The sequence below is a fragment of the Hemicordylus capensis genome, chromosome 2, assembly GCF_027244095.1.
Source record: "Hemicordylus capensis ecotype Gifberg chromosome 2, rHemCap1.1.pri, whole genome shotgun sequence".
Classification (NCBI taxonomy): Eukaryota; Metazoa; Chordata; class Lepidosauria; order Squamata; family Cordylidae; genus Hemicordylus; species Hemicordylus capensis.
Window position 1 is genome coordinate 84,735,459 of NC_069658.1, and position 24,541 is coordinate 84,759,999.

The window sequence follows — 24,541 nt, forward strand, 5'->3', positions numbered from 1 at the left end:
TTGCTTTGTAGATTTTACCTGCGCCTTGCAGAAAGAAATCTTGTTCCAAGGGAAACTATTCATTTCGGAGAACTGGATTTGCTTCCATTCGAAGGTCTTTGGCAAAGACACTAAGGTTAGTAAAGTCATGTTGGATGACATGTTGGGTTTTAAAAGTTCATGCCTACATCCCAGGGCATGGGCTGGGGACACATGATGTGACCACATTGCTGAAGCTCTTCTCCTCTCTATAGCACAGTAGTGGCAGCTAAGTGGGAGTGAGGGGTGCTGATGGTGCTGGATGCCCTCTGCCTGCTACAGCAAGCAGTGGAGAACAGGTTGGAGATTGGAGTGCTGGACACCACCAATGAGGCCAGTGAGGGAAAGATGGGTGGTGATCCGTGCTGAGCTTCCGACAGAGGATGGAGCAGTGAGTCTGTGGCTGGGAAGCAAGGCCAGAAAGTGGGGGAAAGCACAGAGCTGAAGTAAGATGAGGTGGGGCACCGACAGCAGGCAGATGGGGTATATGGCTCACTACTGCCGCACGCAAAAATCAAAAAATTAGGGAAAAACCTAAACTACCCTCATTTATTCCACGTAGAAGAAAGGGAATGGCTTCCCGCTCTTCTTGGCTGGGTTTGTGTAGTAGGCAGCGGTAAGGGTGCAGCCGGTACTTTTGAAAAAGTCTAATGTGCGGGGCACTTCCTTTTCCTTTACAGAGAGCTCACAGAGAACAAGGGAGGACAGGAGCTTCTCGCTCACACACAGGGCTGCTGCTACTGCTGGAAGGAAAGGATTGCTTACCAGCAAGGGAGGGGTGCTCAGCACTGGCGAGGAAATGAGTGGGCTTATGGGAGACTGCTTAATTCTTATTTTATGTGGACAGTGTTGATGGCGCAAATAAAACAACACAGAGAGAAATGGGAAATAACAAAAGGTCAAATTTTTCCAGTTCCTGAAGCCCCTGACTGTGGCTACTGTCATCTTGAATTCATTAATGACTTTTAAAATGTGTTAACAGGACATGTGATTTTTTTAAAAAGAAAGAATTGTAGACCTGCTGCTGTTACTGAAATGGCACCATATTTTTGTTGTTTTTGTTAGTTATAGAAACCTCTCATCAGAGAAAACACTGGAAAGGCTGGACTCTGACACAGTAGCATAACATCCCTTGATTCCTAAACAAAAGTGAAATTGGGAGATGATAATCATTTCAGGCTGCTCATTCAGGAGGAACCAATAATGGGGCATCTAGAATGAATGCCCCAAAAGCATTTTCTTCAGGGCAACAAACTAATGAACTATCTGGCTAAAATATCATCAGAAAGATAATAGAGAAATGTGGGACTTGTCACCTCATAGCTAAAGTAGAAGTTGAATGAACATTTTGCATTGTTCAGGATGGTGTTTGGCATCAAGAGGCTTCCTAACATTGAATTGTTGTTTTCAGTGTTAGAAGTCAACATTGTAGGGAAATAAAAGCTGTACAATAACATTTCAACATCTTTTGAAATGTTGTACAGCTTTTGTTAAAGGCATCATTTCCTGTTTAGTTTCAAACAATAGATACTGGACACTATAACAAAAATGTCCATAACTGTGAATAGATAGTACTGATGAAACTTGATAATGTGTAAACCTTATGAAGATAATTACCGCCTATTTAATAAGATTTATTACTGCTGTCATCACACAGTATAGCTAATAAGTTGATATCCATACCGCAGTCTAAATGCAGAGGGTGTTTTTGTTTGTCTAAAAATCTCAAAGGAAGAGAAGTCATCTTTTTTGTTGGTTGGTTTTTGTTCCAGCCAATAGCTTTATTACATTTTTTAAAGATTAACTACTTTATTGATACCACTGTTATTACGTTAACAAAGATATCTACAATAAGCCTAAAAATATTTCAGTTAATTGGGGTAAAGTTACAAAAAGTATTCCAGTGTGCAATGAATGAAGTCAATTTATTTGTTAACCTTGAATATGAAAATAGATGTCTTCTATGTACCAAGTATGTTAGCTTTTCTGTATCAATGATGCCTAGCAGTTTCAGGCAGCCATGCCTTTACAGATGCTAATATTGCAATCTTTCAATGTCTAGCAAGAACTATTTAGCTAAGAGGTTTCCTATTAATTCTTTGTTACTTGTTGTTTTTTCCAGCTTCTTCAGTAAAATGACACCAGGAGTCAAGTTTATTCTGTAATGTGCTGAATCTTATTCAAAATCAGCATCTTGTAATTTTGGACCTTAGTGCACAACTGCTATAGGATTAAATTATTAATGGTCTGTGCAGGAATCAACTTTCTCATGGGGGTTATTTCAAAGTAACCATAAAGACTTAAATTTTTTAAAAAACCAATAAAAAACCATTTTACTTGTTTTTACATTCTAACAACTAATATTGTCTTCTTTCAGATCAGTATACCTGTGCTCTCAGTAACACTAATAAAGAAGACTAAAACTGCCCTTCTGGTGCCAAATGCCCTGGTTATATCAACAGTCTCTGAAAGGGTAAGTTCACATTTTGCTATAGACTTAGTGCCTTTTAATTTCCCTTTTTTTCCTGCCCCTACTGTCTACTAGGGATGTACCCTAACTGGCTCGGGCACCCACAGCCGAACTGGTTTGGCAGGGTGGGGAGCAGTTCCCTTGGTAAGCAGATCTGCTCCACTGCTGCCCCAGCACTTTTCCAGTTGTGGCGCTCTAGCAACGCATGCACAGCAGCCATGTGTGTTCCGATGCACACAAGCTGCAGGCAACAGCTGCTTGCAGCTGTTGGTAGAGCACCACGCCTGTAAAAGTGGTGGGGCGGCAGCGGAGCAGGTAAGGACCTACTTACTTGCTTTTCAAGGGAATTGCTCCCTGCCGTGCTGAACTGGTTCGGCTGTGGGTGCCCAAGCCAGTTCGGCACTTCCCTAAGGAGGAACCTAACCAGTTCATGCACATCCCTACAGTCTACCACAATATGCCCTTAAGTACTCTTCAGCTTGTGTTTTCACTCATGCCTTAATCCAACTACGGTTACTAGAAACTACAGTTACTACAGTTGCCAGGAGACTAATTGGAACACTAACACAAAGGAGGTCAGAGAGGGAGTAGACTGAATCACAAGACAATAAACAGAGGTGCACCTACCAACAATGAAAGAAGAAAAGCATCTGGGATATTGTCTTTATAATGTAGGGATTAACAACTGGTGCCCCCTGGACCAAATCCTGCTCCCCTGAAAATACCATTTGGTCACCCACTTGTCAGACTAGAAGCAAAAGGGGCTGTTAATGGTAGAAGTTGTTGCTGTGGCCATGATGCTTCTGAAGAACCCTCTTAGAACAGCAGTAATTCTAATCAAGGATTTGGTTTTCCATTTTTTACCCTGTCCTCAAAGGGATCCTCCAGGAAAACTAGTTGCTGACCAATATTATATTTCAGTACATCCATTGGATTGGGACATACCAATCATGGCTAATTTTCTGGATGACACTTATCAATATGAACAGCAGCAGGTGGTGCTTATTGATTCCACATCAATTGACATAACTAGCAATAATCTAGGAGAAAGATACAACAAATGAGAACTAATTGGTGGTTTGTAGGTAGGGTTGCCAACATTCTGCTACCAGAATAAGGGACACAAGATGAGGAGTATACAGGAGTAATTGGGAGCCTGAATAAAGTAAATTTGTGCCATCAAGTCAGTGTCGGCTCCTGGTGACCACAGAGCCATGTGGTTTTCTTGGGTAGAATACAGGAGGGGTGTACCATTGCCATCTCCTATATTGCTACTGCCCGATATAGTTATTTCTCATAGTCTGTGTGTGTTTTTACCACTTTCAACTTAAACTATGATATAAGTTACAACATAAATTACTTCTCCTCTACTTATTGACATAACTATGGTTAGCCAAACTGGGTGAGATGTAATTTTGTTTTCTAGAAAGAGAAGCATTGTCATCCAGTAAAAATAGGTTTCACACATGAGCGCTGTTTAGCAGTCATCACTTGCATGATATTCATGATCCTGATATCTGTATAATGCTAAGTTAGTTAGTCATTGATGACTGCTAATGTTAACATTTTTGTTAATGTCCCCAGTACAGGACTGTTGGGAACTCTAGGCCTTTCACCCACCAGAACCACAGAGTACTCAGGTAGAGAAGGAGCAGGGAAAGGAGTTGGAGATCATTAATTGTTTTGTTGTTAGTGAAAATAACTGGTTTGATCTGAGCCATAGGTTCTTCCCATTAACTGTACATAAGGGACAATTGGCATCCTGCAGGGCACAGACAATTTGGGGCTGAAATAAGGGACTGTTGGTAACCCTACTTGTAGGTTGCATTCAGTTATTCCAGCCAGTGGTAGCATTAGAAAAATATATAGGTGAGGGAGCAAAAATGGGCACAGCATGCTTTGATTGAGCAAGCTGCATCTCATGTATCAAAATAGAAACATATCAGTATTTCACAGTATTCTGATTCTATTTATAAATTTACTCATACTTACCCTCATTTCAATAGGATATCCAGACTAGCACACTAATGTGGATGTGAGTAGTGTTGCATCAGCACAGTGCTAGTCTGGATGTCAGCCTGCATGTTAAGGTTTGTAGCCATAATTAGCATTCTGATATAAGTTGCTGCGTTTTACATAGTTATGGTCTTCAAGTTCAAGTGCTGTTACAAAGGTTGTTTTTCTGAACAGAAATAATAATGCGAAGCCTTCCTGTTGTGACTTGTAGAAGTAAGGCTTGTGTGGGTAGAAATGTTTGCTTTAACCAGCGGCAGATGCAAATTCTACAGAAGGTTTTCTTGCATGGCAATGCAGTAAGGCAAAGCTTTATCTGTTTATCTTGGACTCAAGAGATCCAAGCCAGAGCGAGAGAAAAGACAGTGTTTAAGTAAAGAGGAAAAGACAATAGCCCTGTTGGGATGTTATGTACCCAGGTACAGAGCTAATGTACAACAACAAATATTTATATACTGCTTTTCAACCAAAGTTTCCAAAGCAGATTACACAGAGAAATAATAAATACACTAGCCGACCCACACAGAGCATCTGTGCGCTCTTTGGGGCTGCCTGTTCCCCCCTCCCTCCTGCCCCATTCTCCCTCCCCCTCCCTCCCTCCTGCCCCACTCTCTTGCCCCTCTTCCCCTCCCTCCCACCCCACTCTCTTGCCCCTCCCCCTCCCACCCAATTCGCTTTCCCTCCCTCCCCTTCCCTCCCACCTAATTCTCTCCTACCCTCCCTCCCTCCTCCTCCCACCCAGTTCTCTCCTGCCCTTCCTCCTCCTCCCACCCAGTTCTCTCCTGCCCTTTCTTTCCCCTTCTGCCCCACTCTCTCCTGCCCTCCCTCCCCTCCCCCTGCCCCACTCTCTCTTGCCCTCCCTCCTCCCCTCCCCGCACTGAGTACCTTACACCTGCTGCCACAGGCCAGGCCCTCCTTACTGGGTGGCGGGCAGCCAAAAAGGCCCCCGCTGCCACCGTTCCTCCTCCTGGGTGGCAAACAGGGAGGTTCTGCCGCCTGGTTCCCTCCTGCCCTGGCCTCCCACAGGCACCTTGGATCCACGGGCGGCTCCGCAGCTGGCCCACCGCCTCGCCTCTGCAGTTGGGCCCGCTGCCAGGCTGAGTAACGGCTTCGCGGCCCGCCGGTTGCCTCCCAGTGCCAGCCATTTCCAGCGGGCCATTCTGCTGCCACCACATCGCCACGGCCAGGCCCACTGCCGCCTCACTTCTGCAGCTGGGGCCGAGTATTGGTTCTGCGGCCCGCCGCTGGCCTCCACAGCTGCCGCTTGCCTCCCAGTCACAGTGCCAGCCAGTCCCAGCAGGCTGGCCTGCCACCGCCATTGGCCTGCGCCCCAGCCAATCAGCTGGCTTGCCGGGATGCACATTCCATGGCACACCCAGGAGAAATAAATATATAGATAAGGCCCATTCTGACATAACTGCAGGTCCAACAGAGCCACAGTTTCCCCCCAGGTCCCCTGGCAGATTTGCCCATGATCCTGATCTGCAGTCAGGGAAACTGAAAAGGGGACAGAACTGGCTATGTGGGCTTCCTCCAACTCAGAAAAGAAAGCCATGACAGCCAATTGTTTTTAAGAGTGGACGGAGCTTCCTTCTCTTAACTCTGTTTTGGGCAGCTTGCTCAAACCAGATGAAACTCTCCAGCCTCTAGACCAGGCCTGCTCAACTTAGGCCCCCCAGCTGTTTTTGGACTACAACTCCCATAATTCTCAGCCACAGCAGCCAATAGCCAGGAATTATGGGAATTGTAGGCCAACATCTGCAGGAGGGCCGAAGTTGAGCAGGCCTGCTCTAGACCCTCGGTTTGGTAAGTGTACCTTACTTCAAACTGATGAATCAGAACTGTGGTTGGGTCTTGCAACTGCAGTTTCAAAAATGTGTATGTTACATTGGGTCAACTTGAGGTGAGTTTGCCTCAGGTTCCATGTGACATCCAAAGGCGGCCGATACGCTATATGTTATGTGATGGTTTTTAGATGCCTTGGAAATGATTGTAGAACCAGAATATACAGATCCTTAATATGCATTACGACTAGTAATATTAGAGAAGGGAAACTCTGGCAGTTCCTCCTGGTTTCGAATAATAATTGTTGGTGGTTTTCTTTTCAGTACATGTTCGTCTCCTTTCTATCCAGAGACCAAGCTTACAAACTGTTAAAATCTGTTTGTCAGCATTTAGAGGTGAGTTCTAACTGGTGGCAGCTCGTGTGTGTTCTTAGTATTAGCAGTTGTCAAGATGTATAACTTTAAAACTGTGTTTTCAGGATGTGAGTGTTGGCAACAGTCCCAATCCTCCTTCTCCGGAAAATAGTTTCAGGGCTGAACGCCCTACAACCTTACCTCTGGTAAGTTTGTTTTTTATTAAAATGTACATAAGATGCATAACTTGGTATAAATTCAGATCATTATCAGTAATACAATTCTGTTTAGTATTTGGGGATCCATAAGAAATTTATAGCTCAAATTTGGTGGGGGTGGGGGAGAGATTGAGATAGTGTTTGTGTTTGTACTGAGCTGATTGTCATTGTGATTATTTAAATTCCTCCTCACAACAGAATTTAGAACAAACAAAGAGGTCTGTCTGAGTGTAACACTTGAGCACTGAATCAGTTGAGCAAATATTTATTAAAAGTTTTATAAAGTTTATGCAAATAAAGATTTGAATCTCAGTATGCACATTCTCTATAATCTAAATAATCTTGCCACTTGGCTCTTTATCTTTATAACATAATTGATGTATCTATATGTAAATAAGGGAGTAAGAATCACAGATAACTTCAGTGATATGCAAGGCCCTATGGCAATTGACTAAGTGTAGGAACACTTGAGAAAATGAGTCTACCCATTATAGTGGCTATAAGACACAGTATTCCTGTGGCACATTTTCCATTCCCCTGAGATCATGTGTACAAGTTCTTCGTATGTGGTGTGCAACATCATCATATTGTCAGTATCTCTACCGTGAGTCAGTTCAGACGTATCTGCAATGTGATGATATTATGGGCAGGTTCACATAATGGTTGCCAAGTCAGTAAGCTAGGAACCACCAGTTCCCAGTTCATGCACGCTCCTGGCAGCCAAGTCCAGTTCCTGCACAGGATTCTCAACATTCACCCAACATTCTCCTGATATTCTCCACCCAACTTACAAGTGGTTAAAAGTGGGCAGAGAATCTTGAGAGAATGTCGCGTGAATCAGGAATCCAGCACAGGAACCAGACTTGGATGGGTTCAGACATTACTCCCGCTGGGAGCACGTACTTGTCAGAAACCAGAAGGTCCTGGCTTACTGACTTGGTGGCAATCATGTGAACCTGTGCTATGTCACATTGTTAAAGTTTCTGCATGTTACAGCTAGGATGGATAACTTTCCACAGTAATTCCAATCACCTATGAAGATCTTAACATGCAGCCTTGCTCTAAGACAACATTTATTGGGACACTTTGCTGGGATTGAGCTTAGCAGATCCATTTTCAAATCCTTGCTCAACCAAGAAGATCACCTTTTGACAAATCACTATAGCTTTATTTAGACATTGATCCAAAAATGTGCCTACATGTTTAGAAGTTCCAAAAGCAGGTCAGAAGTCCTGACCTGGTGCATTACTGACCCCCGCCCTACACCTCCCCACTCATGGTTACAGCAGTGATTGTATAAGGAAATGCCAAGGTGATTCAGACAACCAATCACAGAAGTGCCAGCCATCATGGTTATGGTGTTTCCCTATGCAGATAATCACCATCGTAACCCTAAGTGATGAGGTGTAGGGGGCCAGTGATGCACTAGGATGGGATTTCCAACCCACTTCTGGTGCTTCTAAGTGTGTAGTGCTTTTTAGACTAATGTCTGCATATGGCTAACCTCTCAACCTAGTTCATTTATATATTGTTCAATTTTTATACTGCCTTTCATAATGCATCTCAAGGTGTTTTAAAGTGTGCTGTCAAGTCGATTTCGACTCTTGGCACCCACAGAGCCCTGTGGTTTTCTTTGGTAGAATACAGGAGGGATTTACCATTGCCTCCTCCCACGCAGTATGAGATGATGCCTTTCAGCATCCTCTGTAATAAAACCCTTGGTTGTAATCCCATGTCTTTGTGGCCCGTGTCTTTCTCGGCCGTTCTGGGCATGCGCGGAGCAATTGACTAAGTGTAGGAACACTTGAGAAAATGGGTCTACCCATTATAGTGGCTATAAGACACAGTATTCCTGTGGCACATTTTCCATTCCCCTGAGATCATGTGTACAAGTTCTTCGTATGTGGTGTGCAACATCATCATGCGGAGCGCATGCCCAGAACGTCCGAGAAAGATACGGCCGCAGGGACACGGGTGGCCATGTTGAGGAAGAAACGGCCACAGGAGCAGAAGCGGGGACCGGGGAGGGCAGAAGGAGGAGCAGAAGCGGGGACTGGGGAGGGCAGAGGCGGCAGCGGCAGAGAGGGGAAAAACCCGGAAGGCAGAGAAGCGGTGGGGGCAGGACCGGGCGGGCCAGGAGAACGGACCAGCCCAGACTAAGGATAAACAGCGGCGGCGGCAGGGAGACCCGCACCCGCCAGTGAGTAAATATACCCATTGAACCCAGAGAGAGGTTTAAATCTGAGTGTGCCACACAACAGACAAAAGGAGCCTGAAGCGAAGGGGCAAGGTTTTCCCTTTATTTGCTGCAGCCTTCCCCTCCCGGACCGTTACTCAGCCCGCCATGCCCCTTAGAAATCATCCCAAGCGGCTACCCAACGCCGGCAGGCACCAGAGCAACTGCGGCGGCAAAAAGGGAGGGAAGGTGGTGAAGCAGGAGCAGGGCGTGGCGCGGCCGGGTGCGCACAGCACCCTGGGAGTCGTGGTTTCAGAGTGGCCTTTTCCTGCCAACCACCGTCGGTGCGCGGAACTACAATTCCCGCGGCTGCCTTCGAGGGCGGATTGAGGCAGGGAGGGCTTCTCCGAGGCAGGGTTTCCAAGGGGATTTCAGCAGATGCATGGGAGTTGCTGTTGACACAGCTGCGCTTTCCTGCCCGCCTCGCTAGCTAGGGCTGCCTTGGAAACGCGCCGGAGAGAGGAAGAGGAGGAGGAGGCAGCAAAATGGCATGACTCAACTAGCGCCAACGGGCTACGGGGAGGGCAGAGGTGGCAGCTGGGGGACCAGGAGGGCAGAGGTGGCAGCTGGGGGACCAGGAGGGCAGAGGGGGCAGCTGAAGGAATGCAGGAGAGAAACGGCCGAAGACAGAGGGGACTACTAGCTAACATGGCCCAGGGACTGAGGGAGGAAGGCAGAGAGAGAGAGAGAGAGAGAGAGAGAGAGGAAGGAGTGAGGGAGGGAGACAGGACAATAGAAAGATGGAAAGAAGGAAGGAGAGAAAAGAGAGAGAAGGGAAGGAAAAGAACAAAAGAAACAAGGAGGGAGGGAAAGTAGGAAAGAGAGAAGGAAGGAAGGAAGGAAGAAAAAGGAGAAAGGAATGAGGGAGAAGGACAAAAAAAAGACAGGAGGGAGGGAGGAGCAGCCAGCCCCAAAGAGCGAGCCCGTTAAAGAAAGAAAAGAGGAAAAGAGAAAGAAAACAGAAAGATGGAAGTGAGAAGAGGTGGAAGAAAGGAAGGAAAGGAGAGAGAGGGAGAGGGAGAGAGAAAAAAGGAAGGAAAGGAAAGAGAGGGAGAGAAAAGGAAGGAAGGAAAGAGAGAGAGAAAAAGAAAAAAAAGGACGGAAAGGAGGGCGAGAGAGAGAGAGAAGGAAGAAAGGAGGAGAAAAAAGGTACTAGCGCCCGTTATTTTAACGGGCTTAAAAATACTAGTCTTCCTATATTGCTGCTGTCCAATATAGTAGCAGCAGGGATTTGAACCGGCAACCTTCTGCTTGTTAGTCAAGCAGTTCCCCACTGCACCACTTAAATACAAATGTTAAAATACAATAAAATTCCATAAAAGTTACATTTAAAACCTTAAAATCAATCAAACATTAAAACCATAAAACGCCAAGAAAATATTAAAAAGAAGCAAATGCAAGAAAGCTAAGAAACCTGGAGCCTCTTGGAAGTAAAAGCCTGTGTAAATAAAAGAAGTATTTAGTTGTTTTTTTAAAGCAACCACAGTTGTCACATAGCGAATGTTTACTGGGAAGAGCATTCCAGTGTCTGGGGGCAACAGAGAAGGCCCTGTCCTATGCGCACAGCAATCTAGCCTCTCTCAATGTTGGCACATGGAGCAAAGGCCCGTCTGGTGAACTTGCTGGGTGGGTAGAAACCCTTGGAAGCGGGCAGTCCTTCAGGAATCCAGGGCCCAAGCCATTAAGGGTTTTAAAGGTAATAACCAACACCTTGAACTGGATCCAGAAACAAATTGGAAACCAGAACTGCTGAAGCTTCCGGATATTTTTCAAGGGCAACCCCACATAGAGCGCATTGCAGTAATCCAGCCACAATGTGACTAAGGCATGGGTAACTGTGGCCAGATGTGCCTTCTCGAGAAAGGGCTGCAGCTGGCGCACTAGTTCTTTCATGGGATACAGAGTAAGCTGCCTTATAGCTAGTCAGAACATGTTGCTAAGTATTGTCTGCTCTGACTGGCAGCAGCTCTCCAAGGTTTCAGACAGAGACAGAGGTTTTTCCCAACCCTACCTGAAGATGCCAGAGATTGAAACTGGAACCTTCTGCATGCAAAGCAGATGCTCTACCACTGAGCTATACTCCTGTTCCCAGACAGCTGAGATTCTATGCCCTATTCACACATTATGCACTTACAGATCTGAACACATGTAGTTATTCACACACGATGTTCAACTGCCAGTCTGTGTAGATAATACTGAGCAAGATGGACCTATGGTCTGACTCAGTATATGGCAGCTTCCTATGTTCCTACACACAAAGTAGCAAACTTCTGATCTGTATCCTGCATTTGAGGGTACACAGAGGTGCACCTAGATATTTTTGGCACCCAGACTCGAGGTTTTGGAGCCCCCCTCCCACTGCGAGCCCCCCCTTAAAAAATATGCTGCTGCCTGGCCCCCGCCACTGCTGTCCAGCCCCCGCTGCTATTTCCTGCCACTCATCCCCCGGTGGCAGTGGCAGGTGCAGGCAGGCCTCCGCTCACTACTCACCCCTTGGCAGCAGTGGCTGCGGTGGGCGCAGGCGGGCCTTCACAAGCCTGCAGACTGGCCCTGTCTGTGCACGTGCACAATAGGAGTTATGGAGTGTCGCATCCCATCACGGGATGCGACATGCCATAAATCCTACTACGTACATGCACAGACAGAGGAGGCCAGTCTGCAAGCTGGGGACACCTGCCTGTGCCCACCGCTGCTGCTGGGGGGTGAGTGGCAAGCGACTGGCAAAAGGGAAATAGCAACAGGAGCCAGGCAGCAGCAGCAGGAGCCAGGCAGCAGCAGTGGGGCATCAGGGCTCTGGTGAGGCTCCCCAGAAAATTTGGAGGCCCCCCCGCCTCAGGAGTCATGAGGCCACAGACAGCTGCCCCGTGGTCCATGCCTAAATGCACCACTGAGGGTACCTATACCCAGGTTCACTTTTTAAATGAATGCAAAACATGCACATGTTTACTGACGCATACATGCAAACACATCAAATAAGGCCTAAATAATGCTCTTTAAGATAATACTGGAAACAATACATTATAAAGGGACACACAAAATATAAGGCAGCATGAGATCCTGAAATAGTAACACTGGCATAAAGTATATTTTAGAGAAAACTAGCCTTTAGATAGCAAAAGAAAATGATTGGAAAAGATAAAAGTCTTTGTTTCTATATTTTATATGTATGCTGCCTTGATCATTTTCAGCAAAGGAGCATAGAAATTTAATAAATCATAGGTGTTTAGCTTGGACAAATTAGATGAAACTTTTGAGCTGATTTGTTTTAATAAGACCAGTTTTATATAGGACCACATGAGCTTTCAGATGTTATCAGTATTTTCATCCATAACAGTCAAAGCATGCGTACAAAAAAGAAAAAAAACTAACTTTAAAGCTTTCACACCCCTAAATTAATAGACTTCCAATTTCTCATGCTGAGTGAAAGGAGACCATGTACTGCATTTGGATATCTTTTTAGACAGCACTTAACTGATATGGCCCAAGGCTTTCTGTCTGTCTTGAGCCATATGGCTTTATCTTACTAAAGTAATTGTGGCCCATGGCCAGTGCAGAAAGTAGCTAGTATAATTTAAAAGTCTTTGGGAAGAATTTTGTGGCAGGAACAGCCCAAACACACAGACCTTAGGAATCCCAAGCAAACGATTCAACAGTCATGTCTGTTTGGGTACCAAGCTGCCTTAAAGACCTAAATGTTGTAAAGGCAGGATATAAATCTGTTCATAAATGAAATTAATTAATTTCTTGACTGGCCTTTCTATTGCATCATTCCCTCAGGATTTCAATGAAGATTTTTCTGAACTGGATGGCATCATCCATCAACGCAGAAAGGAGATGGAAGAATCCAGCAGTACTGGTTCTCAGACTCCAGACTTGGAACACTTCCAAGGTCAGGATATTAAACTGTTTCTAGACTATACAAATGCAGAAACAGCTTTGTGACAAGGCATTTAGAACAGTATGGAGGATGCCATTTTTTAAATGCATCACTCTTTTAATGTGCATAAAGTTTCACATTCCTCATGGCAATCATTTTCTCAATGCATCTGTGAAGGATTTGTGATGGAGGGACGGTGGGAGGGAGCACTCGCTCAATTTAGGATGGACTGGTATTTGTCCAAGTAAATTCATAGCTTGGAGTCCTAGTTGCAAGATACTCTCTAAAATTTTCTTGTGGGTAAAATATTAGCTATTGACTATCACTGAGAGGAGATTACTGTGTGAAGCCTGATCATAAGGCTGCAAATCCATTCTTCAAACTATTTCTCTTTGAACATGTTCATGCTCATCCACACTTCCCTTAAGCCATGTCATAATTCTTGCTTCTGTGCCTTTGTTAATTCACCCACTCATAACCATCTCTTCCCTACCTTCCCCCAGCTAAATGTTGCAAATTCAGTAAAATTAGAATAGTGTGTTGAATTATTATGCCATATATATAATGTTATAATCATAACATAATGTTTTACCCCAGCCATTAAACATCCTGTTCCTCAATTATGATTACTAGAGAAAAACCCATTATGAACACACACATAAATCCAGCTTTAAAAGATAGCAAAATTCAAAACAACATTAATGGAACTGGACTGCATTTCGTGTTGTGCAAAATGTAAAAGTCAAGGTAAGTTGTAGGTCCAGTGTGTGTTCTCTTTTAACCTAACATTTCTGTTCCCCAACAGATTATCATATTGTTGAGACCCAGACTTACCTGAAGACCTCCAAGGTGGAAGGAAGGCCTCTCCCAGCAGATTTACAATCCAAATGTTTATGTGATGATAAAGTCAGGAATGCTTCTAGAAATGGTAAATAAACCAAATCACCATGATGGGGCTGGATTTCTGTAATTAAAAAGAAATAACATGGATTAAATCCAAATGTGACATTCTGCACTGGGAAAGTGTTATCCACTCACTGATGCACTATTTTACATTTTGTGCTGGAACATTGTGAGAGAAAAGTCTAACTCATACCAGAGATGTTCTTCCACCTGTGCAACATTGTGCACTAGGAAAAGCATTGGTTTGCTATGCAGCCTATTAATTAAAGCACTGTACTTTACTGTACTGATTAAAGCACTGAACTAGACAAACTCTTGTCCAAGTGCTTGCTGAAGTGGAACAGTACTAGTGGCCATATTTCTTCTGTTCACAGTTCTTTGGATGCAGCCTCCATGTTTGTAATCAAAACCCAACTTTTCTGATAAGAAATCACAAAATTAAGGTGTATTTAATTTTACTTCAATTTGGAGAGCTGGGGAGATGGTAGCATATGCTAGCATCTTTGGTAAGGTTTAAGATGTGAAGCAGAAAAGGGCAAGTAAAGCATTGGGGGAAGGGTGCATTTTACAGGCATGATAGTGCCTGTATAGTATGTGGGATTACTAGTGAAAAATCCTACATATAAACAGTAGTGGTCCTTCTTATAAGTATCCTACATATCAACTATATTTATACATTTATACCTTTCAGCCTAAGATGGTAGATATACACAGACTGCTTTTTTGATTTCTGATCCTTTAGCAGACATTTCCCACATATTCAAAGCTTGATTCCCCAGCTATGCATTCTTTTAATTATAATTGAGAATCTGCATATGCCACAAGCTTCTGTGCTAAGAAGTTTCTGCATCAGATAATATGACTGCAGCCTTGCACATTTTGGAATTCCTTTCTTTGTCCCCACTATTGAATACAGCTCCTTCCAGATCACTTTACAATTTGGACTGCTATATCTCCCATATGGCTCAGAACATGAGCCCATCTATTAATCACACATTTAAAGTAAATTATACTGGACAGTCATACCAGTATATTTAAGATGGAGAGTAGTTTCAACATGACACCATTATAAGCCCTAAACAGTCTATTGCTTATAAAATCAACACCATTTGTCTGAGCTGCCTGACCATCAGCACACAATTCCCTAAGTGACAAGAGACAGCTCCCCTGCAAATATGGTGAAAATCCATTGGAAAATTGCTTAGATGGAGCAGTTTTAAAGTTTTTCTCTTTTGAACAGGGGTTTAAAGGGTTGGCAATGTTCTTTTTGACTGAAGAAGTGGTATTTAAATGATTTTGCAGTCCATTTGCATAGTTTCAGCCTTTCGACTGCATGCCAGAAAGGTGTCTTTTGTATATTTCTCTGGGACCCAATTGATTATTATTTCATAATTGATGCTCAACATTATATTTTAAGAGGCTGAAAAATGCCTCTTGTAAAAGAGTCTGTGCAGTAGGACTTTTGAAGCTGCAGTGCCCACAGCATTGCCCACAACCAGTATGGCAGTCAGCTTCCTTCCCTGCCCTCTTCTTTCCTTCCCCCACTGAAGCTATACCTTTTTAATACTGCTCCTCTGCCTTAGAAAAGGCGCTGTCCAACTCCAGTCGTCAGTTACTCCATGGTCATTGGTTCTTCAAAACCACATGCATTTCATCCCAAATTCCAGCCCAAACCAGCACGCTGCTCTGTGCAGCCAGGTGTAAGTGGGAGGCAGGGGCAAGTAGATGTGCTCTGTTTAGCTAGGCTGCAAAGGGCTCCTCTAGGCTGCTGTGTGTGTGTGTGTGTGTGTGTCCAGTGTGTACGTGTGGGGGGGATGGCTGCAGTGTGTGTGAGTGTGAGGGAGAGAGAGAGAGAATATAGATATGGCTGCTCTGTGTGAGGGAGGGAGGGAGGCTGCAGTGAGGGGGGTTGGTTGGAGTGTGTGTGTGTGTGTGTGTGTGAGAGAGAGAGAGAGAGAGAGAGAGAGAGAGAGAGAGAGAGAGATGGCCGTTGGTTCTCCGAAATCACATGTGTTTCATCTTGACCTCCAGCCAAAACTGGCACACTGCTCTGTGCAGCTGGATGTAATGTAAGCAGGAGGTGGGAAAAGGAGATGTGCTCCATTTAGCTAGGCTGAGAAGGGCTCCTCTAGGCTACTGTGTGTGTGTGTGTGTGTATGTGTGTGTGCATGTGCACACGTGCTAGTTAACCAAGCCATATCTTCTTTTTCAAAACTGCAAATTCAGCAATAAAAAACCCAACCAGTGAACCATTATTTTCACTCGTGCTCTAAACAGCATGGAAATTCCAAGTTAAGGTTCCCATCATAACTTCCAAGCCATAGAAGCTGTAAAAACTTTGTACAGTCTTGTATATCATGCTGGCTCCATGACCCACACTTTGCCAGGACTTTGCTTAGTGTCAGCCAGGACAAGTTTCCAGAACTGAAACGGCCTATTGATTATACTGCAGTTTATTTTAAGACTGCAGGTAAATAGATGGCCTTTTGGGGTAGCATTGTGCATTGTGGAGATGCAACAAGCAGAAATTTATCAGGGACACCTCTAAGAAGTGATTGGGAAAGCTGCACCTGTTGAACATCTGCCTGGATGCATCCCTCCCCAGCCCAATGTCTAGCTGAAGGACCAAGGCAAAGTGTGGGTGCATGGAGCCTCATTTCTAAAGCCAGCATGATATATGAGACTCTACAAAGTCTTTCCACTTCTATGGTACTGAAGTTAAGATGGGGACCTTAACTTGAAATGCCCTTGCTTTTTAGAGCATGAGTGAAAATGCAAGCCCATCTTAACTCTTATCTTAAACTGGAGGTTTTTTATTACTGAATTTTAATTGAGGTTTGCCTAGCTTTAAAAGTGCCTAGTGCTGGTGGGATTACTGTAAACAACTTGCTCAGCTCATTTGGAATATAATGTATTCATGTTTTCTAGAAGACAACACTAGCTAACTTTCAGTAAATAGCACCAAAACATAACTTAGATTAACATATTAATAAAACTGTAATAAAACATAAAATAGAACATCCTAAACATTCTGCAGATATAGTTATCTACAGGAAGCCTTCCCTTATGTGTTTGGCAGTGTCCTTTTCAGACTTTTCATTGGCTAGGCTGATTCTCATGAGTATTCTGTTAATCTTGTAGCTCCTCCCAGAATCCTTGGATATTTCTACAGAGTCAATTACCAGAAGTTTTTGTCAGTGAAGCACATACTTGTTCTCTATGCAATTCTGTAAGTATAATCCATTCCCTCAACTACTAGACTGAAGGGGATACTCAGGGCGATTTAACTGGAGTCTGCACTGCAATACATATGGGTTGATTCAGAAACTTGGACACTCTGTGATTAAATAAAGGGTTTATCAACTTCTTTTCTGTATTTGTTGCACACCAGTAAAGAATATATTTCACATGTTTCCACTGGAGGAAGTGGAGAAGGGGAAAATGTGACCTTTCCAAATTGCTCAGAGTTGTATTATATAGATACCTCATAATACACTTATGGCGTTTCCAAAAGCATTTTGCCAGACTCCCAGATGCTAAATAAAAGAAGATTGATAGATGTTGTCAAAGGTTATGGGGAAATTGGAGTTGCCAGCAGCATCATGTAGCTGCAAGTATGTGGACAGGTGGAATAGGCAGCAGTAGAACGTCCCTGAATAAATCCTACTATATCATGGAATAGCATGTCTCTGTCCCATGATTGCAACCAGTGACAGATCAGAACATTGAAAGTAATGTTCTAAATGGTAGAATTCAGGATTCTCTTATATGATGAAAAGCCCTTCTGTTTTCCTTATTTGTATTCCATATAGATCATTTATAAATCTTACCCGAGTGAAATTCTCTCCTACAAAATCCTGAAAGTCTTTTCACATGCCTGAGTTTTGCTTTCTTAAATGTATGCATATTGGTCAACATGATGGGCACCATTATGGAGATGATACACATCATGGCAATGCTTCTGTGGGCTCAGAAGGCAGCAAGGGTGCTGCTTCCTGTTCAAACAGTGTCCCCACAGTTCTACCATTGGATAGAATGGGAGAAACAGAAAGGGAAGTTCGTTGCACAAGGAACAGCGTCCTCACTGCCTTCTGAGCCCACAGTAGACATTTTACCACAGCCTTGTATCATGGAGCTGGTATAGTACCCTCTCATAAGAAGGTGTTTGCTACCCTAGCAACCTGTTCTGCTAGGCCACTTCCACAAAGATGACTCATCTACTAGACGGACAGGCAGTTGCCTAGGGCACCAGTTCTTGGAGAGTGCAGGTGGGTGCTAACTCCACCCCGCACCCCACAGTGAATAGCTGCCTGGTTTAAAAAAAAACAAAAAACATTGCTGACCCCTCAAATAGACATTGCATACATATGTGGATGAGTGGTGGGGGTGGGGGTCATGGCACACATGGACTTCGCCCAGAGCTGGGCAGTGGTGGACGGTGGCAGGCAGCAGCAATCTTACAGTTTTTAAAAAAGGTATAATCTGGTTTCCTCTCTGCTTCCCCACCCCCCGCACCCCAGTCAGTGCCAGCTGCCAAGTATGACAGTTAAAATTATATTCTGTGTGTCATAGAATATATTTTTAACCAAAGTCATACTTTGCCTAGGGCACCAAAAATGGTAGGGCCCAGCCCTCCATCTCCAGCTGATTTAGTCATGATTGGCATGGGTCAAGCGAGCACATGGTTGGCCATACACCAGGACAAGGATCTTGTCCAAGTTCTCAGGAAAAACTACATGACAACAGAAGGACAAACAGGTACCAAGTGCTCATCTATTGAACCTACTCTCAGTTTATAATCTAAGTCTGAATTGATGTAAATGATTATCTCCAAAGGGCAATGCAAATTGGTCGCAGCAGGATAATCTAGGGGAGGAAAGCTGGTCCTATGGTAGCAAGCATGAATTGTCCCTTTTGCTAAGCAAGGTCCACCCTATTTGAATTTGAATGGGAGACTACATGTGTGAGCACTATAAGATATTCCCCGTAGGGGATGGGGGGAAAGTATCTGCATGCTTGCATGCAGAAGGTTCCATGTTCCCTCTCTAGCATCTCCAACATAGGGCTAGGAGAGACTCCTGCCTGCAACCTTGGAGAAGCTGCTGCCAGTCTTTGTAGACAATATTGAGCTAGATGGACAGTGGTCTGACTCGGTAGGAGGCAGCTTCCTATGTTCCTACCAAGCAATTTTCTTCCCAGTCTCACAGACCAGATTGTACCAAATTCTGTACAACTCGGGAAAGCTCTGCTGGCTGAAATCAAGCAAACATAATGGTGATGGGAACGGGCTAGGTGATGGGACATAATGGTGATGGGAACGGGTAAAAGAAAAAACATGGTGAGGAAGCAACCATCACTGCTTTAGCCCATGTTTTGGTCAAATTTTGGGCTGGAGATTTCGCTGTTTTACATGGCTAGATTAATGTAATGGCAATCTTAATATCTTCACTTATTCTTAGTACCAACAAAGGTGCATCAGTGATGCCTGGGTAACATTTTCCCCCAACTCCTTTCTTGCAGTGTGTGTATATTAATTTTCTCTACATTCTACATGAGATATAAAATCCACATTCTGGAAGATCAGCTTGGCTCCATGGCTTCATTCGTGGACTCGCATCCTAATGAGTAAGGATGTATTTTTGTTTAAAGGAATCTTCTGTATCTTTCCATTTTAATATTCTATTCATCCTGCTAAATTTAGTTTCCAGCCCTACTCATCGAGGTTATTTCAGATATATTAAGATCATCTTCCCTGCAGTTCTACTCTTTTTCCTTTTTCAGACAATCAGCTTAATATATGCTTGCTTCCCTTGCGTGCTTGCTCTTGTTGTTGGTGTTGTTGTTTAATGAAATAGCCATGCTAGCTTTACTTGAAATTGTTTGGTCTCCATAGCTGAAGAGAAATGCATGTAAATGTGATACTGAAGGTTTTAAATCCCCGAAGGCTATACGATGTTATGCCCAAACTTGAGATTTTTGAATATGTGCAGTTGGCAACTGTGGACTTAAACAAAGGATAGAGTTAGACATGGTTAGAGATGGGGGTTCTCCATCTGTCATCTGTCGCTAAAGATGTCATGGTTCCAGAGCACACATACCACCTCGTAGCAACGAGCTCATACATTTGCAAACAAAGCCTATGAGTAGAAAGAGGTTTGCCAAAATCTTACTGGTGCTGCTCCTGTGCTGTGCCTTGAACACCAGCCCAAAATGATAAAGTGATGAGGAAAGGTTCATATGCTATATTTCTGTACTTCAGGCTGCTGCTAAAGGCACAGGAGCAGAGTCAGCTACTTTAAAAAAAAATCGCCTTCAAAAAAGTGACTCTTTGTAGAGTCTAGTTATGCTTATGCAATTTCATCTCAATGCTAACAGAGAGAACATATACAGAACATGGATCATAGCAACTAATGGAAAACAAGGCCTGTTTCTTACAAACTCAGTTCCTGATTTGTGAGAACCAGTAATTCCATATGGGAGCTTTCTCTCTCCTGTATGTATGCAGTGACTCTTCTTTCAGAATGCCTTGATCCTGAAAATCTGGATATCAGTTCTCATAAATAGCACCCCCACAGGAGCACTGTTAGACTATGAGCTAGGCAGCAGCCCAACATACCCAAGGGTCTTTTGTGGGAATCTGAGATTCTATGAATTGGGCCCAAGTCTCCATCTTTTCCTTAAGTAAACTCATGAGATGAATACATTTATGGGTTCCTGAATAACAAATGAGTCAAAGCCATATTTGCCTATAAGGTCAGAACAACTTAATTATAATTATTATTTATTTATTCATTTATTAAAATTTTCTTATACCCAGCCTCCTCCAAAGACTCTAGGCGGTGAACAACAACAATACCAAAACAATTAATTAAAATTATTATTATTATTATTAATGAAACAAGGCAAAATAATCAACATAGCAATACCAGGTTATAGCAGAATAGAAGAAAAAGAAATAGAAAGAAATCACAAAATACAAAGATCTACAAATTGAAATTGAAAGGCTGTGGCAGAAGAATAGCAAAATAATCCCAGTAGTAATTGGCACCCTAGGTGCAGTTCCAAAACAACTTGAAGAGCACCTCAACACCATAGGGGCCACAGAAATCACCATCAACCAACTACAAAAATTTTTACTGGGAACAGCCTATATTTTGTGATGATATCTATAATAATAACTACAATATTGATAATAAAATTCAGCCATCCCAGGTCCTTGGGAAGGACTCGATGTCTGGATAAAACAAACCAGTCAACAACACCTGGCTGTGTAAACAAGAAATAATAATTAAAGGGCAAACACCTGGCTAAACAATTGGGTCTTAAGAAGGGCCTTAAAAGCAACCAGGGAGGGGGCTGAATGAATCTGGGAGGGAAGAGTGTTCCAAAGAAGAGGGGCGGCCACAAAGAAGGCCCTCCTACGTACCCAGGCACCACGCACTACACCAGGGCCTGGGATGCTAAGGAGGGCCAGCTGAGAAGACCTTATTATGTGACACAAGTGCACATTATCAAGAGATGTCTCTTCTTGTGTCTTGATCTTCTTAAGGGAATTAATCTGGTTAAGAAGCCACCTAATGGCGCAGCAGGGAAATGACTTGACTAGCAAGCCAGAGGTTGCCAGTTCAAATTCCCTTTGGTATGTTTCCCAGACTATGGGAAACACCTCTATTGTGCAGCAGCGATATAGGAAGATGCTGAAAGACATCATCTTATACTGTGCGGGAGATAGCAATGGTAAACCCCTCCTGTATTCTACCAAAGACAACCACAGGGATCTGTAGTCGCTAGGAGTCAACACCGACTCGACGGCACAGTTCAAGAAGAAGAATGTAGAGGAATACAGCTCTGAAGTTGTTTGACCCACTTTCTAGCTAAACAACATTTTATCCATTCTCACTTGTTTTCTAGCTACCTTTCCACAACTATGTTTCCCATTTCAGACATCCAGTGCAAGAAGGCTTCGAATCTCCTCTGCAGCTTAATGTCGATGGTCTCTGTCAAGAGCTAACAGCTAATCTTATCAAACTGGAAAAGGTGAACTACTGATTATTGCTAAACTATCTAGTAATTATATTAGGTTAAAAACATTGCCAAAAGTAGAAAAGTCCTCTATACACTAGAGAAACACCTGTTGAGCTGTATATGCATAGGTCAAGTTAATGATTGTAAAGCAGGGCTGAACAACTTTGACCCCCCAGCTCCCATCATCCCTGACTACTGGCCACTGTGGCTGGGGGTGATGGTAATTTTGGTCCAACAACAGCTGGAGGACCGAAGTTGTGCTGCCCTCTTGTAAAGGCACGGTACTTAACAACAAATCCCAAACCCTTCTCCATATGTATGTGCACACCCAAGTAAATAACTGAAGGCTGCAAACCTGTTTGTTACAAGCTTCAAGATTTTAGACGTCATTCCAAAATGAATTAATTAAATTAAATTTCAAATGAATTTACATTTTCAGATGAATTGTTGGGTTTGCATGAGCTCATGAAAGGACTCCATGCAGGGATGATTTTGATTTTGCATGGTTGGTTGTATATGGGATTCATCCCTTATGTATTCATGTCCACTGATAGAGCAATGGCTTCCCATGGTCATGATGGTGCATCTTTTTAGCTGCCACACTGATGTAACTGAGACAGTATCTACAGAGGGCTCCATTCATGTGCTAGAGCTCTCCATGAGAATGTGTCCTTGGGGACACTTGGAACTAATCATGTTGAGCCTTTTTCAGTGTGTGAACAGTGTTTATATGACACAGCCTACTTTCTCTTTAAACAACAAGAATCTTAATTGTTCACTCTGCTTCCCAATCAGTCTTGAAATTCCTGCAGACAGGTTTGTGTACTGCTGTTCATTATGAGGAGTACTGTTTGCCTCGTCATCTGCTCCCTGCAGATGGTATCTGTTCTGGTTCATTTGCTAACTGCAGAAATAAATGCACTTGCTAACCCCTGCCAGGAGACTGAATGAAGTCTAAACTTAGGCAAGGAGGCCCACATCCACTTGACTGAATTCATATCTCAACTGCAATAGAGTAATTAAAGCTGAGAGGGGTTTTTATCCGACTGGCTAACTCTGTCATAAACTCCCACCCTAAGAATAGCTTGTTTCATTTCCCATTTTCAAAAATTATGGAAGTTAGAAAACGCCCGGGGTGGGGGAAGTTTAAATGCTGGTATGTGGCTTAAGGACACAGGAAGCTGCTTTATACCAAGTCAGACCATTGCTCTATCTAGAGCAGTATAGGATACAGTGGCTGGCTGTAGCTCTCCAGGGTTTCACAGAAGAGTGAGTCTTTCCCAACCCTACCTGAAAATGCCAGCTAGTGTCCTGCTGCATGCCTAACTGATGCTCTGTCACTGAGCTGCAGCATTTCCAACTTTTTTGGATATGACAGTGAATCTAGATAACATTTTTAGGGATGTGCGCCACCGCCATGCGAAGGTTGCTGGGAAGCATGATGCTGCAGCAAGAAGTTGTGGCAAGCAGCACAGGAGCAGGTATGGACCTGTTCTCCTCGCTCATAAAGGTGCCCAAACTGACCCTTCGAATCAGTGCATGAATCGCAATTCGTGCACACCCCTAACACTTCTATATTTGTATGTACATGAATTTTTAATAGCAATAGCAATAGCACTTACATTTATATACCGCTCTATAGCCGGAGCTCTCTAAGCGGTTTACAATGATTTTAGCATATTGCCCCCAACATTCTGGGTACTCATTTTACCGACCTCGGAAGGATGGTAGGCTGTGTCAACCTTGAGCCCCTGGTCAGGATCGAACTTGTAACCTTCTGGTTACCGGGCGGCAGTTTTACCACTGCGCCACCAGGGGCTCTTAAGTTTCTTGGTTCTGCTTCATAAGACAATGCAGTGGATGCTCTGTCAAAGGTATCACAAGTTTGCACTCCACACAGCCTCAGGACAAGGACAGACTTGAGCTATCTAGGTATAATTTTGTTTTTAGAAGGCAGACTGAATAATACTAAGCAAACTACTCCAGTATTAACTGAGCCCTGCTGCGCCCAGGCTGCTCTGTTTTCCAGATTGCATGAGGAGCTGGCTAGTTTTAGTTATCAAAAGTATTATGTGCAGCGGCGTAACTACTATTAGGGACTGCCTGGGTCCCCCCACGCCTCGAGCCCCCCCCCCCCCGAGGCAAGTCACATGACTATATCTTGTGAAGTGTGTGTGTATGTATCAGCGAGGGGCCCATTTTAAAATTTTGTCTCTGGGCCCACTCCAGCCTTGTTACGCCCCTGATTATGTGGTTCTCGCTTTTCATGGACAGCTTTGGACCTGGACTCTGTAACTTCATTCACTCAGGTTTATCTTGCACATCTTAAATTTTAATTATTTTTTTAATAGTAGACAGAGGGGAAGCTGCTCTTCCTCTCACAGTTGCTTTCCTCCTGGAGCAATTAACAGTTTCAAGGGCCTGGTCTGGGCATGGTGTGAGGGGCAACTGTTAAGTTTCCCCTTTCATGTTACCAACCCAGATCAGGAACACCAAAGCTGCTATTTGGCCCAGGAGGGATGCTGCTGTGAACACAAATAGAAGCTTCAGGGCCTGGTCTGCAGCAGACCATGGCACAGGGAAAAGAGTTACCAAAAATCTGCACAGGGATCCTAATCCAAATTAGGATCCACCACCTCCAGC

At 43.8% G+C, this 24,541-nt stretch overlaps 1 protein-coding gene across 1 annotated transcript in view; it reads left to right on the plus strand.

The window, feature by feature from the left end:
- GRAMD2B (GRAM domain containing 2B) overlaps positions 1-24,541 on the plus strand; it is a 53,717-nt gene that overhangs the window by 26,484 nt on the left and 2,692 nt on the right. The window contains exons 5-13 of the mRNA XM_053300604.1: positions 12-115; positions 2,396-2,491; positions 6,610-6,681; positions 6,765-6,845; positions 12,871-12,982; positions 13,776-13,898; positions 17,015-17,102; positions 19,394-19,498; positions 21,817-21,910. Coding sequence (XP_053156579.1) covers positions 12-115; positions 2,396-2,491; positions 6,610-6,681; positions 6,765-6,845; positions 12,871-12,982; positions 13,776-13,898; positions 17,015-17,102; positions 19,394-19,498; positions 21,817-21,910 — 875 coding nt within the window. The remainder of the gene's footprint in view (positions 1-11; positions 116-2,395; positions 2,492-6,609; positions 6,682-6,764; positions 6,846-12,870; positions 12,983-13,775; positions 13,899-17,014; positions 17,103-19,393; positions 19,499-21,816; positions 21,911-24,541) is intronic.